Source organism: Nilaparvata lugens, chromosome 2 (genome assembly GCF_014356525.2).
Source record: "Nilaparvata lugens isolate BPH chromosome 2, ASM1435652v1, whole genome shotgun sequence".
In the NCBI taxonomy this organism is placed as follows: domain Eukaryota; kingdom Metazoa; phylum Arthropoda; class Insecta; order Hemiptera; family Delphacidae; genus Nilaparvata; species Nilaparvata lugens.
Genome location: NC_052505.1, coordinates 16,371,241 through 16,387,690, shown reverse-complemented (window position 1 = coordinate 16,387,690; position 16,450 = coordinate 16,371,241). Strand labels below are relative to the sequence as shown.

The window sequence follows — 16,450 nt, the reverse complement described above, 5'->3', positions numbered from 1 at the left end:
CTCTTTTAGAATGACTGTCTTTTAAGTTCTCGAAAGCGTACACAAAGCTCTTTCAGCGTATCTATATAATTATTAATTGCTTTTCAATCTATATCCAGCATGAAAATATGAGTAAAGATATCAAAATCTTACATCTACGATAACTTTATTTACATAATAACTGAAAGCGTACACAAAGCTTTTTCAGCGTATCTATATACGGTAATTATAATAGTTTTTCAATCTTTATCCAGCATGGAAATATGAGTAAAAATACAGTATCAAAATCTTACATTTACAATACATTTATTTATATAATAACTTGAATGGATTTTATATTTCAATAATGACTTTTTCTTTTAATTAATTGCTGGGCCGCTTCAAACCTGATTTTACCCCACTCTGATCAGACTTGTTTATTTCAAGGACCCAATCAGAGTGACGCAATGACAGAAGACAGAAGCGAGCCAAGCAACCAACCAACTGACTTCATACAGATATCACAGACGACAAAATAATGTTCTGTCTGTAGTCTGCACTGCACAGTTATTCAGGTTTAGATTAGAAGTTGATGGTTTAAAACAAAGTTGTCAAATTTTTAGGCTGATGTTTTTTAGATTTTGAATATGTCAAACTTTTATAAAGTAGAAATAAATCGAACGGAATGGGAAGTTCCAGAAAGATACCAAATGCTGACTCCGGTTGGATCGGGAGCTTATGGCCAAGTTTGGTAATTATAACCTTAAATTTCAATGGTAAACTTGATAGAATCCTTGAATTTAGGCAATATTACGTTTTATTTGTAATTTTTTTTAATCAAATTTGAATCTTGTTGATCTTGATTGGTATAATCCTTTTTCAAATTTAATTCTTTCATGGTACCTGGCATTTGAACTAATGTTTGATCATTGGCCTTCTGTTTGCAAAATTTGAAGCTTATTGTATTATTAAGAAAATATTTTTGCTATAATATACATGTAAAATCACTGGTCACATCATGTTTTAGAATAATCTTTTCCAATCAATGTGACATTTTACCTAATAATGAAAAGAAATATAACTTTTGGCGGTGGTCACCTTTGGTTACGGTAATTAAGTTTAAAAATCTTGGATTCTAGCCACATTTGTACATAAAACCTTATTGTCCTGACAATAGTATTTTCACGTTTTATCTGCCTTTTTTAAGTTGTTTTTCAATTTGGTTTGAGATTACTGTAGTTGATTCAGTAATTCTAATCTAAAAATCATTCTGGTTTATTGAGTAAGGAAGATAAGTCTACTTAACAGTAATTCAAATTGTAAAATTAAAACCTGGTCTTGGGCGGGTAAACAATACAGGATTACTGAAGAAAATTCATGAGTACTATTTCAAAATGATTTAACTTTTATACCAAGAAAAATTTTTATAATAAAGCCATTGGGCCCCTATTACGCCAGGCAGCCAGGACGTGCAGCTAGCCAGGTAACTGGACAGTCGCTCACTCCGTCACTGGGCATTGTTCTAAGACGTGGACAGCCACATTTTGGCTACCACTGTGGTTGTCAAGCTTGGCATCCAACCAGCAGACAAAATTTGGTTGCCAGGATGGTTAACCTAGTTTAAAGACACTGTCCGGAGACTGAGTGAGCGACTGTGTGACCTGGTTGCCAGACTGTCTTTCTGGGGCTAAAGGTACTGTATTTATTATACAAATCTTTTACATTTTCTCTTTCAAAATTACATGGTTGAAATCTTGGTCTCCATTTCTCAGCAACCCTAATTTTTTATCAAATATATCAATGTAGGCTATGTAATTTTGCTTCAAGTGTACCTTGATTATTTTATTTCAGTTAGAAATTATCTTTTTTTTGTTATAGCTCGGCTGTAGATAACAAATATGGAGCCAAAGTTGCAATAAAAAAATTAGCCCGTCCATTTCAGTCTGCTGTTCATGCTAAACGCACATATAGAGAGCTCCGGATGTTGAAGCATATGAATCATGAAAATGTAAGTTATTTCTCCATTACATGTTAATAAAATATTATCATTCATTATTTTTAAGTGTTTGATCAGACACCAGTGCTATGTTCTATAATGAACATTAAAATTCATTGAAAAAAATATTGGGTTCGGCTGGATTCGAACCGGGGAACTTCTAAGTATGGTTTTCCATCGTCTATAATAATGCATGATTAATCATTATAATGAGTCAGCGTTATGTCAAGCTCGCAAAGTATTCTGCTTATTCAATCAGTACTTTTCTATTGTTTTGTCATTATTAGGCGTCAAGTTCTATGAAATGAATTATTTGTCCTGTTTATTCGATAAACTTGTGATCTACAAACCAAATTATATTTATATCATAGCTGCACCCGACGTTCTTGACTAGCAAATAATTATTAGAATTGTAATTATTTCATGTACGCTCGAGCTAATATCCTTCTTGAGAATTGTCCATAGATAAGACATAAGGTTCTATGGTTTCAATCAATCCTGTTTCAAGTATTTGTTCTCTAACACTTTTTAATTTAATTGCAGGTAATCGGACTTTTAGATGTGTTTCATCCTTCATCATCATTGGATGATTTCAATCAAGTGTAAGATTTAACTAATTTTTTAATAATACTTTCTTCACAAACACTTATGTCTAGCCAATAAAATGTCACTGTGTAGAATGGAGTTATCTGTTAGTTGTAGGCCTACTAATGAAATTCACACAAAATCTGTAATGTAATATAATATATTCTTTGTTTTCCAAAAGATATGACTCACAGATGATCAAAAGACACGCATATAATAAAAAAAATTTCTTTCTTTCTATTCATCATACAGTACTTTTTCTGTCATAATTTAACATTTCAGGAAGATTTTGACTTTGAAACCAAGATTAAAGCTGCTTTTACACCAAAGTTATTGACAAAATGTTAATAACTTAATCCTTATAGATCCTAATGTATTAGATTGAACGGTACTTGACAAACAAATATGTTCATCATGTGTATGATAAGTTATGTTCAATCAAATAGATTCTTTAAGGATTAAGTTATTAACATTTTGTTAATAATTTTAGTGTAAATGCAGCTTAAGTGGTCTGTTGATCTTTAATGTTGCAGTGAATGCACTTTTATTCGCAATGGCTATCTGTATTCCTACAATTAATCAGCAATCTCTTGGTCTAGTAGTTGAATGGGAGGATATTCTATGGAATTTCCAACTTAAGGATAAATTCATAGAAAAAAGAGAGCTAAATCGGTAGCTCGAGTATCAATTCAATGATATAAAAAGCTTCTCTCGTACTAATCCAATAAATAACTTCAGTTTCCAAGAACGAGGAACTCAGAATGCATGACTCAGCAGTGAAAAATTGCTTTCCATAATTGTATTGATGTATCAAGCAAACTTTCAATCAAAAGCTATTTTTTAATTCCGTAAATGCGTGAAAATTATTCATAAAAAGATCTTCAATTTGATTGGGAGCAAAATTTCACCTAATTTGAAACAAATTATCACTGATCTCCTTCTCTACTTGGATGAACGTTTAATTGTAACATAATTAATACAATTTAATTATTTTCAGGTACTTGGTGACACATCTAATGGGCGCAGATTTGAATAATATTGTAAGGACTCAGAAACTTTCTGATGAGCATGTGCAATTCCTCGTTTATCAAATATTGAGAGGCTTAAAATATATTCACTCTGCTGGCATTATACACAGGGTAAGTAGGTATTATCTTCCATTCTCACTTATCAAACCCAATTTTCACATGCATTGATATGATTTTCATTGTGACATCTCAATTGAAGTAAAACTGATCATTCAACTTGAAAACACAATGTCAAATAATCACTTCTGTCCAATATTTCGAAACTACTTCAGTTGCAAACTTACAGTATCTTTTCTTTAATTTCAAGACTACTTTATTCTAGTTGTTTGAAGTCTATTTCTAGAATTAGGTATCTCCATAGAGAAAAGATAGCATAAGAAGATATCCCATGAGAAGTCGTTTATGTTCCAAATTTCAAGCCAATTTTTCTGTTAACTCAAGCCGACTACTATCTAAACTGTCTATTATTACTGGGTTGGCCGGGGGAGAGTGTAAGAACGGCACAGTATTAGAACCTATCAGCGTCACATAGCTTCACGAAAAAGAACGACTAGGACTATCGACTTGAGTTAACAGTGAAATTTGGAACATACGCCCTTGCGTTTTTAGATCTTGCAGATAAGGGACTAACACCAAACGAAGCTCACGACCGAGACTCCTGGAAGCGACTGACCCCAAACGCCAACCCCTTCTGAGTGGGAAAAGGCTAAGAAAAAGAAGAAGAAACGCCCTATACCATGGATATCTTCTTATGCTATATTTTCTCTGTAGTATCACGTAATGCAATTTATATAGCAGACTAGGACTTTTTTCATTGTTGATTAGAATGACACAAAACACAATAGATATTATAAATTTATTTTTCTACAACTGCGCGTAAAAAAAGAATTTACATACTCAATTCTCCTCGTAAAACAGCTTATTTCTGAGGAGAATCTACTTTTTCGCTCGCTAACCATCCGCGTATGCGCAGTAAATTTTCTTTACGTTCGCAAATCATTCCCGCATGCGCAGAAGAGTTTCTTTACGTTCGCCAATCAGCTGATGGTAAGCAGCTCGCCAAAAGGTCAGATCTTAACCTAAAAAGTCGGTAATTGTAACTCCGCCGATATAAGTAATTTAACAGGTTTGTGCAGTTGTAGAAAAAAATTTGTATGTAATTTGCGCGTAATGCTTCTTTATCGCTCTTGCGAAATTATCACGCTTCGCGTCGCGTGATAACTGTTTTGCGCGAGCGATAAAGTCGCGCATTACGCTCTTAATACATAAATAGCTATTATGATTCTCAATTATGCACACTTTAAAATGAACGCTCAATTGAATCATATTTAATTAAAATGTATTTATTTTTAGCAACAGTTAGTTTTGAATGTTCTATATTTGTAGGATTTGAAGCCATCGAATATAGCAGTGAATGAAGATTGCGAATTGAAGATTCTGGACTTTGGATTAGCACGACCTACTGAAAACGAAATGACCGGATACGTGGCTACAAGATGGTATCGTGCGCCTGAAATCATGCTCAACTGGATGCACTACAACCAAACTGGTGAGTCAGGCCACACGCACACTTAATAAATATGAATAAAAACACTCACACTAGCGCCACTCAAATCGCCAATTAACAAGGCATGTGTTTTCAAATGGTGATGCTCAGATTATAGGCAATTCCTAATCGGATATTTCGAGATTCAGTTGCTCGGCGACTCAACATATTGTTCGCCAATCGACTCGAGTTTCAACTTCTTCTCTTCTCAGCCTTTTCTCACTCAGGTGGGGTCGGCGTTTCGGGTCAGACGCTTCCAGGAGTCTCGCTCTTGACGTTGAAATAAACGACTCGTGTTTCAACTATCTTTAATAAAGTGGGGTTGGGAATTGAAGTGGATTAGCGTAAGCATGAACGAGCACACGTTCAATTATTAGGTTTGTTGCAAATATTGTGAAATTCCCTACGAATTGTCAACTTCAACATCGCAGAAACCTTGATAAAAATAATTACAATTCCAAAAATTCGAACGGCTACTGACAACTAGAGTAGTGAAAATAAGCATTATAAGCGACTCAAGTCGTAGGTTCGAGAGACTGGAGTATCTGTGATTGTAGTCGTACGATTTGTGTTCCAATAGTGTGAGTATACCCTTAGTTTTCAACATAATTGACAACATGTCTACCTAAACATTCAAACTCTTTCAATCGCTCTTGATCTATACATTCTTCATCTTTTCAATTGATTACAATAATGAGCATGTTTGTCCTTAATTTTTAATAGTAAATGAAAAACATTGTTGATTTTGGAAACGTGCCTGAATGTTCTAACTGTACTGTTTTTTTAGTTCATAAGTAACAACTAATTTGTTTTAATATTTGAAAACTGTCGAGTTTTGGAATATTTTCGAAAGAGTTTAAGCATTTATTCCTAATGGAGGTTAAAAGAGAGAATTTTGTCACAGCTAAAATTACTTTGTTTATTAAGAAGTCAGATCTCTCATCACACACTATTCAAGGACCATTAAGAGTGAGAATTCTTTGAATTATTAACAAATATATTATAAGAAGAGTATGAAACATTACAGATTTGCTTGGATGTGAGATTTCTAACTATTTCTCAGGACAGTCATATGTTTTAAACATACACCCACACATACACACACACACACACACACACACACACACACACACACACACACACACACACACACAAACGCACAACATAAAATGAGAGCGGGTGAGAGAAAAATAGAATGACAAACCACAAATTTATCGTTTATTTATTTTGTTGTGGATTTGAAGACGTATACACAATTTTTTATTGATTTTATCATTGTATTAATAAACTGGAATCAGTTATCAGTTATAAATCAATTATAATTTTATATTTGTAACTAGGTTATTTGTAAAAATTTCTAACTATTGTTACCTTTGCTACTATAATTCTTGTCACTTATGTATCTTCTGTATGTATTGAATTTGTGTTCCATTGCTTTGCTTTGCTTTTAGCAATATTCTATGGATAATATTGCATGTAAGCTTTGTTATAAATGTTTCGTTTGACAATTTCAGTGGATATCTGGTCTGTTGGATGTATCATGGCTGAGTTGATAACTGGAAGGACCTTGTTCCCTGGCACGGATCGTATCCTTTTCTCTCTTAAAATTTTTCCTGTTAAGTTTTTTAAGAGATGTTTTCAAATTTAGGCCTTGGTAATATTTTAAAATAATCTGTGTTCTCTTGAGCTTGAGTGATCTCTATTTCTTATGAGGCTCCTTACCTACAGGTAGTGAGTATTTATTGGCTTTTAAGGGCTATTGGAATGGTTAGTGTAAATCAAAATGTTGCTTATGATGTAAGTTACCCAAAATTCATGTCTACTAATTGATGAATTTGATAACATAGAAATCCAAGTTTTTCTAAATCTCCAGATCTATTGCTCACAGTACTTAATATCGTGCATGTTTATTTGATAGTATCAGTCAAATAGTATTGGACAAATATTTTCATTTTCTTTTCAATTTTCCATAGATTGATATGAATTGTATCACCTCATCTCACTTACCTCATCTCTTTTTTTATTGAATCTGAAGGTTTTGAGAGACAGAATAGGACAGGCAAGTATCCCTAATTTTGAAATTGAATTGAAAAGTTAACAATAATTGAAAACGTTTCTATAAAACTTTCAGTAGCCAACAAAATATATTGCTTATATCCGCTGAGTTATTTTTCTAACAATTTTACTTGAACAGCACTCCTCACAAGTGATGCTCTCATTCAAAAATTTACTTATTTAGTCTGTTCTAGTCTATTTCTATTATTTGTGATTCTGAAGAGCTTTATAACTCTGCAAGTTATTTATTTTTATTTATTTATTTATTTTTAATCCCTGTGATTAAGTTTAATGGTGTCACTCAAGAATGAAGTTTTAAAAACCTTGTTTAGGAAAGATTTATATTTAAGACGTCCAGAAGTATTTTTTCTACCTCTATACATTTTTGAAAAGCAGTTAGCTCCGTGGGCTAAGTTCTTCTCTCTAATCGCTCCAGTTCGCTATAGTTCTCCTTTATAATATTATCGCTCTGATAACTAAGTTATCACTCATAGAAGTAAAGTTTCTTGCCTCTGCTAATCCAGTTGCCCGAGTGATCACTTTGAGAGCTGATTACGATTAACATAGTTTATGAGTTTGAAAATCGCTTCTTGGTGGTTCAAAACATGTGTTAAAATCTGTAGTTCCAACATCTCTCATCATCATCTTCAGTTGCATTACCCACGCACAAGATTGGAGCTGATGTGGGCATCATCCTCAGCAATAGAAAAAAAATAAATATAAACTGGTTTTCATCAATCATTGAATAAGCTTATGAGTGTGAAAAAATTCTCAGCTTACGTATATAAATAATATTTTATGTAATCTGAAACTTAATCTTAAAAATTAGGGATACTTTCCTGTCTCACCCTTCATAATGCTGGATTGCAACAACCTGAGATCAATTAACAAAGTAACCTATAATCAATTGAGAACCTACCTACAACCTGAGATCAATATAACTAATTAGGATGTCCTGATTTCACCGATGTAGCTTAATTCTGATCATGATTCATTATAATTGTTCCTGGGTTTTGCAAACCAGCTAGAAGTCATCCTTTTTCTGTAAATTTCTGGATTTTTATCTAACTGCCACACGCTGCCAATATTAAAATTGGTGTTTGACACTGTAGCCCTGAAGAATGTTTTATGTACGTCAAGCACGTTATGTACATAACGTATGCATAGTTTTATGTACTTTATGCTGATTAATCTCGTTTTTTAAAATATTGTTGGCTGCCACCCTACACTTCTATTGTTCACTATAGTCACTAGATAGTATCACATTATATGCATGTTGAAGTACACTACATAAAACTCATATAACGTTGATAATAGTATTTAGCCTGGATCCTCACAAATATCAGTGACAATGAAAGTGACCGGTATTATTCCCATAAGTTATAATGGGACTATTCATATGTGCTGAGTGTGAACAGTCAAATAAGAACTCATAGAAATTATATTTTCACTGTACCGTTCAGTTTCATTGGCACTGATATGTGGGTAAATACTTAACAGCATTTTCACCTTCACTGTTGGTGTAAACTCTTCAATAAGGTTTCCGGTTTGGCGAATGCTTTCTGATATTTACGTTTGTGTTTGTGAATGTCCCTTAGCACGATTGTTTAGACATTCAACAGTTGAATCTGATAATGGAAATCTTGGGAACTCCACGAGCTGAATTCATGCAGAAAATATCCAGCGAGTCGGTGAGTTCCATTACGCTTAAACACAGCTTTGCTTAGCGCTTTCACTGTTTGGCATATTATCAATGTTCGACTAGATTGTTCAGATTATCACAGCATCTCATCATTATTAATTCTGGTTGAAAGACAGTTTATCTCCACTTCCAGCATATCAAGAACTTTCAGACATTTACAACTCCTCCAATCAACTTTAATATGCTTTTTATTTGAAATCTAAATTATTTTATTTGAAATCAGCATTGTAAGTGAAATACATGTCTCTCAATCAACAATCGTATATTTTAATAGCCGTGTCCATGTTGAACCGATTGTTTTTCAGAAATTCAAATGTCACAAATAATGTATTATTTTATACGATTGTGTTATAAGATACGAGTGCATATATTAAAGTGCATTTGTTCAACAGATTTCGATAAAGTACACTTATAGTTTTTCTATATTTCTTAACTTGTAAATATCTATTGTTCTCATTCAATTTTACATTCCAACATCAGTAAATAGTGTTGGAATTATTTATTCAATTGAAGGGGTCAAAATACAAGAGGTACAAGTGACATATTGTTAGTTTTGAGAAAATTGAGTCTAAAGTTTACTTACATTAATTAATTCATGAAATGAATATAGAAACGGTATTTACGTATTTCAGTATACTTTTACCAAATTAAACATACAGTTTGATGTCTCAAATAGCTTTCCTTTCTTAGTTATCAGCCAAATAGTGATAAGAAGTACCATTTGTACCCCTTGTTTACTAAACATAACACGATTGTCCACTAATTGCACATAAATCTATCAAATTTACCAGCAATTCAACAATGATTAATGACCTCATTGCATTGCAATCCGATTTGCTAATTGGTTCTTGTGGTATCTTAAGCTGGGTGACATTGCTTTATCAATTTTAAATTTAATTTGTTGGGCAAACGTGCAATCGGTAGTAAAAGTATAGTTTACGAAAAATATGATCAAGTACTGTGTGTGATTTTCTACCCTTTGCATAAATTCTATAGATATAACTCAAGGAGTAATTTGAATTTTTCATAGAAATATTTTGATGAACGAATGTAGCTATAAGTAATTCATGTAGGGAAAAATAACCTATTACATTTTTTGCGAGAGATTTGTTGACACAACTCCAGTAGTTCAGAGATAGCTCAGAATTGATTGCATACTATAATTCCTGGGAAAATTTCTTTTAACTATTGCATTTATACTTGGCTCTCACTTCTTCCGACGATTTTCTATCCCTATTCATGTAAGGCTTTATAATTATTACGCATGTCTGCTCAATATCAATCCATGTAATCCCAAAATAAAGCTTATATTACTCATGCTTTTAAGCTTCAACTGTTTTAAAGATTATATGTTTGATTTTTATTTAATGAAATAAAGCTTGCATCAATCATGCTTTTAAGCTTTAAGCTGTTATAAAGAGTATATATATATGTTTGATATTAATGTAATGATTCGACATCTCTCCAACAATGGAGCTACTGTATTTGAAAAATTATCTACCTATACTTCTAATCAATTAATTCTTGGATATCTAGACATTAAAATAAATAATACCAACATTTATTTGTACCGATTAAAAACCCTGAAATATTCAAGCCAACATATTCATTGCCTCAAGTAATTGTAACCTGAGTTATTCAAACACATATAAATTAGGTATACAAATTTATTCAAACAATTAGGCATGAATATTCCAAATGATTTTGTATCCGTTTTGAATTGCTTGATTCGCTATTACCAGATGTCAAATCGTTTAAATTGAAATATCTATTCATAAACTTTGACTCTCCAACTTGAAATCTATAAATTTCTTGACTTGGAAATTCAATTAAAACCTAATTTTAAATTTCTTGACTGAGGATTCATTTTCTCAACTATTTTTATAATATATTGAAAATTACAAATTTGAACTAAGTAATAGGCGTAGTCATAAAAATGTGTTATTTATTTATGTTATTTTATTATTCACAATTAAACAACTTACAGAAAAGTACCACAGACTTACGCCCAAAACTGTTCCAATTCTAATTTATACAAAAGTCAAATGTAGCTAGGTTATGTGTCACTTGAAAATTCTTCAATTACACACTCAATTTACAATTCAAAGCACACAAAAATCATTTTTAAATTGAAAAAATACTTCTAAATTGAATTAAATTAATCACAACAGTTTTACAGTGAATTGTAACTGCTATTTTATTACTTTTCTATAATATATTACTAATGTTTTTGTTTTTTCATGCAATTATAATATTGTTTGTGATGAGCGTCCTGAGGTTTATTTGTGCTCACATTGTAAATAATATGATTATATTCACGCTTCATCCCTTAACAGCTATTTTAGATATAGATCATTTAACTCGTATTCTTGTCATTTGTGGGACTCCATCTCAAGATACCATTGACAAAATAATAAGTGAAGAGGTACAGTAGTCGTTGAATATCTTGTCTATTTAGAGTAAAATATATTTTCCGTTTTATATTAAATAAAAATTTTGACTTCATTCCACTTGACAGTCTTTAAACAAAACACAGTTTTGATACCATTGGCAAGATAATTAGCGAAGAGGTACAGTAGTCGTTGAATATCTTGTATATTTAGAGTAAAATATATTTGCCGTTTGATATTAACTAAAAATTTTGACTTCATTCCACTTGACAGTCTTGAAAAAAAACTTTCTTTTGATTGAGAATACTTACAGTTGAAAAAAAAACGATTTTTGGGAAGCCAAACCTATTAAACCCTAAACAGTCTTTGCATCACTAGATTAAATCAATCATCCAGTCATCTAATTCTAAATTTACCAGAATATTGTATGAATGTGCCCTCTTGATCGGAAAACTTCTTGTCATTATTTTTGTATTGAAGCCGACAGCATTGCTGTGGATCAGCCAATTAATTGATTTTAACCTGTTTTGACAGGTTGAAGATGATAAGCATCATCTTGAATAAATAATGTTTTGTTTATTTGTATCAAAATTATTGTAAACTAGATATTCTTCAAGAATAAATGTTGAAATTAATAATGTTGAACATCTTCTTTTCTCTTGTGTACCAAAAGACATAAGTCTATAATACAGGAAAAAGGTTTTCACACACGGACGTGGATAGTGTGCTAAGCAAAGTACCGTAACGAATGCATACGTTTGGTTTATAGGAGCCTGAGGTCTTTTAAAAGCGTTGATTCGTTCTGTTGAGAGGAAAAGTAACTGAAGAAGATTGACTTTCGGTTGATAGTTTTGATACACGTTTATTTATTAATGGAAATATTTCTACTTTGTATTTCTCATTCTAAGCTCTTCAATAAAATTAAATCATGTTTTTTTAACGTTGAGAAGTGATAGAGGAGACCTTCAAGCCCTGATTCAATAGTGGATATTTTTATTGCATTTTCATTGTACGGTTTTATATTTAATTTTTCTAATTTTCAGGCTAGAAATTACATTCAGTCGTTGCCTCCTTTGAAGAAGAAAGATTTTAAAGAAGTATTCAAAGGCGCAAATGCTTTGGGTAAGACATAAATAACTCAATATACTTATAAAATATTTCTTTATCTTAATAATTAGTTCATATCCATATAATATAGTACACTGTATTATATTTTGTTAGCATTAAGTTCTATCAGAAATTGTCTGTTTTGAAAAATTGTGAAGAGTTTTGCATCATAAGATTAAAAACTTGTTCACTTAATATCCTTATTTCACAATTCAATACACAATTAAAATTACCATGAATAATTTCAAAATAAATGTGACCTAGTCTTCAATTATTGTCTTGGAACCATTTTCCATTCCATGCAATGAAGTTCTAGTTGCATCAATATTTAGCCAATATCCTTAGCTTGTTACATAATATTGTAGTATTTTTATTTTTACGCTCAGACTGTTTCATATTTTTTCTGATTTCCCTGTCATGTATCATGGAATTGCGGATCATTATGGTACCTGGAGTACCTCATATATTTATTGAAATGTATATTGAAATTTATAGTTCATCATAATATAATATTTAGTTCAAATTGTTTTCTGTTACAATATTCTCCACATTCGCTCCACCGTCTTCACCTGTTTCTTTCAAATTACTGTTGTTAAATGCTGTAGTTGATTAAATAGTAGCCTACTAAGTAGTAGTTTTAAATTAAACATGTGGTTTAATTGTTATCTTCTACATTAAATTCATACTCATTACTTTTATTTTTACTTCATGTACTTAACAATATTTACTCATACATATTAGGTACACTAATAATTCAGTAATAGTATAGCCTACTCTAATAATAATTTACTACACGTATGGTTGTTACCTACACTTGATATTTTTAGTGAATGCAGCCATCATGAATTGTTTAATGAAGACGAATGTTTCCATCATCAATATTCATATTAGTCTCGTTTTAACGAAGAGATTGAGACCATTTGCAAGAAAGCAAGAATCGTTGCCCCTTTTTTGCCTGTAAATGTATTTTGGGAAATAAATTTAATTGGTAGTTGAATTTCATTACTTCGCCTTAAATTATTTGCTACATTAGATTTAATTAGTTGGAATGCAGCCAGAAGAATGGACGTCATACATTGATGGTCTTCTTTGAAATTATAATGCGCTTATTGAAATTGTTTTCTATTGCAGCTATTGACTTGTTGGAACAAATGCTGGAATTGGATTCGGAGCGGAGGATAACGGCGGAGAGGGCGCTGGCACATCCCTATCTTGCTCAATACGCCGACCCAACTGACGAGCCCATTTCACAGCCTTACGATCAAAGCTTTGAAGACATGGAATTGCCGGTTGAGGAGTGGAAAAGTAAGCTATCAACAATATTTTGTCTGTTTTCAGCGATTTTACCTTTATTTTCTGTATTTCTTCACGTATTTGTAATCTTTTTTATCTTTATTCGTCAAGCATGTACAAATACATATGAGAAGTGTCAATTTTTTTAAAGTTACATATCACTAGTACAAGTAACTAGTAGGTACAAAATGTTTCTTAAATGAGTCAAATTGATTAACAATCGCTGTTGTCAAACTCCTGCAAAGAATAATGTAGTAAAGCTACATTACAACAAATTTTCCTCTTATAATATTAGTTCCCAATCTTTATATTTATTTATATTATATTTATACATCTCTTAGATTCCCAATTCTCCATATTGTTTCTTGTATTCTGTATTATTTTGTATGTGTTTATTAATATAATTTCTTGAATAATGAATCATTTTAATGAGCGCACAACCTTAGCTTTACCGATGCAGAAGGGCGATGAGGGCTTATATTGTATTATTATAGTATTTAATGTCCTTTTTACTTTCCTTGCCCTATTACCATAGGTAAGGAAAGTATTGGTTTCCAAAAAAATAAGGTACCCTAATTTCAAGTTTTCTATACGTTTCAAGGTCCCCTGAGTCCAAAACATGATTTTTGGGTGTTGGTCTGTGTGTGTGTGTATGTCTGTGAACACGATAACTCCATTCCTAATCAACCGATTGACTTGAAATTTTAAATTTAAGGTCCTTATACCATGAGGATCCGACAATAAGAAATTCAATAAAATTGAATTCAAAATGGCGGAAAAAATGGCGGATAATTACTAAAAAAAACATGTTTTTCACGGTTTTCTCGAAAACGGCTCTAACGATTTTCTTCAAATTTATACCATGGAAAGCTATTTATAAGCCCTATCAACTAACATGAGTCTCATTTCTGGGAAAATTGCAGGAGCTCTGTAATATTCTTGAGAAAATTGGCGGTTAATCACTAAAAAACCATGTTGTTCACAGTTTTCATTTGCGACAAACTGTGGAAAGAGCACTAGGAACACTCATACTGAAAGTTATCTCTGGTTATTTTTAGTAAATTGAATAACTTTCTTAAAAATCGATATTTTCAGAAAATTTTTGTTTTATTAGATCAACAATACCATAAAAAATCCATCCTCTAAATCTCATTGATTTATCTCTTACCGAATTTGAAATGTTCTGTCCCAAAAATTTAAACTTTAGGCGCTCATATCTCAAAAAGTAATGATCAGAAAAAAAATGTTTTCCTGAGAAAACTTCTTCATTTTGATAGCTTGATGATATACAAATCGAAAAACTTTGAAAAATATCACCAGTAGAAAGCTTATTTTTAGCCTTTGCACAGCCTTAATGATATAGCTGTTCTTATTTATTACTCATTATTTGTAACTTTTTTCTATTGCTAGACGTTTTTATTTCTTGGGTCACAATTTGCTGTAACAATAAACTTCTCCATTTTTTCAGAATTAGTTTACAAAGAAGTCATCGATTTCATACCTCTACAAGTACCAGCAGCTCAAACTCAAGATGCTTCTGGATCTTAGTATCTTCGACTAATCAGTTTCATAAAAGACATTAATTTGATCATATGAGTTACAGGAGGGTATTATGTAAGTTAGCGGTTAAGATTATGTAGTTAGACTTCAAATCATCTCATTCTATAGTCGATAGTACCTGGTGCTAGAGAATCCGTATATTTTTGGCTTAGATTTTAGGATTTGTAACGTATTTGAGGATGGTAGCCTACAGTTATTAATTTTTCGCTTGCCATTACTTTCAATGGCAATCTATCTGTTTTATTCAAGTATTTCATGGAGCAGCCAACGTCTAACGTAACCATATACATAATAGTTCTCCATTTTATAATAATTATAAAAATATTTAGTGGTTAGTCAGATTTATTTTTGTTTACTTTTAAATATTTATGTGAAATTCTATAATACTTCGTTGTTATTTCTAATTTGAGGTTTTATTTAAGCATGAATACTTTAATCTGGTATTAAGATTGGTTTTGTGGTTGATAGCTAACTTATTGATCACAGTAAATTATTATCTTGGATTTTAGGTAATAGTTTCTTCAACCAACTTACGTGGTTGCAAAAATATAGAATCTAACGTGAGATTGAATCTTTGAGCTTTATTAATATTATTAGGAAATTCATTAGATGACATTTTCGCTACTTGTTTAATCTGGGAATTGGAGTATTGTATAGTTTTCTATTAAAACAATGTATTACAATATTTGTAATAATGTGCTATCTATTGTGGCAGCAAATTTTTATTTATTTCAACTGACCAACATTTATGAACAAATTTTCAGAGTACTCTAAGGTTTATTTGTAAACTAAAAACTTTAATAACTAATTTGCTGTTTTACATGAAATTGTATTATTATTGAACTTTAATTTTCTATTGGCTAATGTTTCTTTATTGAATGGAAAATTATATTTCAAAGATAATAAATCTGATATTGCGTTATTAATATTTTAATATTTGAATTATCATTTGAACCTCTGATATCTGAAACTACCATTATCGTACTAACTCTGAATTTAGTGGAATACTTAGAAATTGTCTCAAATGAATTGCTGAGTGTCAATATTAGTTAAAACTATGGCATATAAATTCCTCTGACGCAAGCAAACAAATTCTTTCTCTTAGTTACTTGCTGAGTAACATCGGGTACCTGAGTATCTTGGAGTCATGGCGTTACTTGCTGTATGTAGGATTATGGACTATTGTTATTAATTGTGATTAAAGTGCCATTAATTGTTATTAATAGGCTA

At 31.5% G+C, this 16,450-nt stretch overlaps 1 protein-coding gene across 2 annotated transcripts; it reads left to right on the top strand.

Moving 5' to 3' along the window:
- The first annotated feature begins 7 nt into the window (after positions 1 to 7).
- On the top strand, positions 8 to 16,146 carry LOC111052110 (mitogen-activated protein kinase p38b). 2 transcript variants are annotated; one of them, XM_039420693.1, is made up of 10 exons: positions 8 to 709; positions 1,837 to 1,966; positions 2,498 to 2,556; positions 3,537 to 3,678; positions 4,954 to 5,116; positions 6,628 to 6,699; positions 11,216 to 11,295; positions 12,304 to 12,382; positions 13,499 to 13,672; positions 15,129 to 16,146. In XM_039420693.1, the coding sequence occupies exons 1-10, from the start codon at positions 606 to 608 to the stop codon at positions 15,206 to 15,208; spliced, it is 1,083 nt and encodes a 360-aa protein (XP_039276627.1). In that variant the 5' UTR covers positions 8 to 605; the 3' UTR covers positions 15,209 to 16,146. The 2 variants fall into 2 exon arrangements, with proteins under 2 accessions (XP_039276627.1, XP_039276626.1); XM_039420692.1 differs by lacking the exon at positions 11,216 to 11,295 and adding an exon at positions 8,780 to 8,859.
- The last annotated feature ends 304 nt before the right edge of the window (positions 16,147 to 16,450 follow it).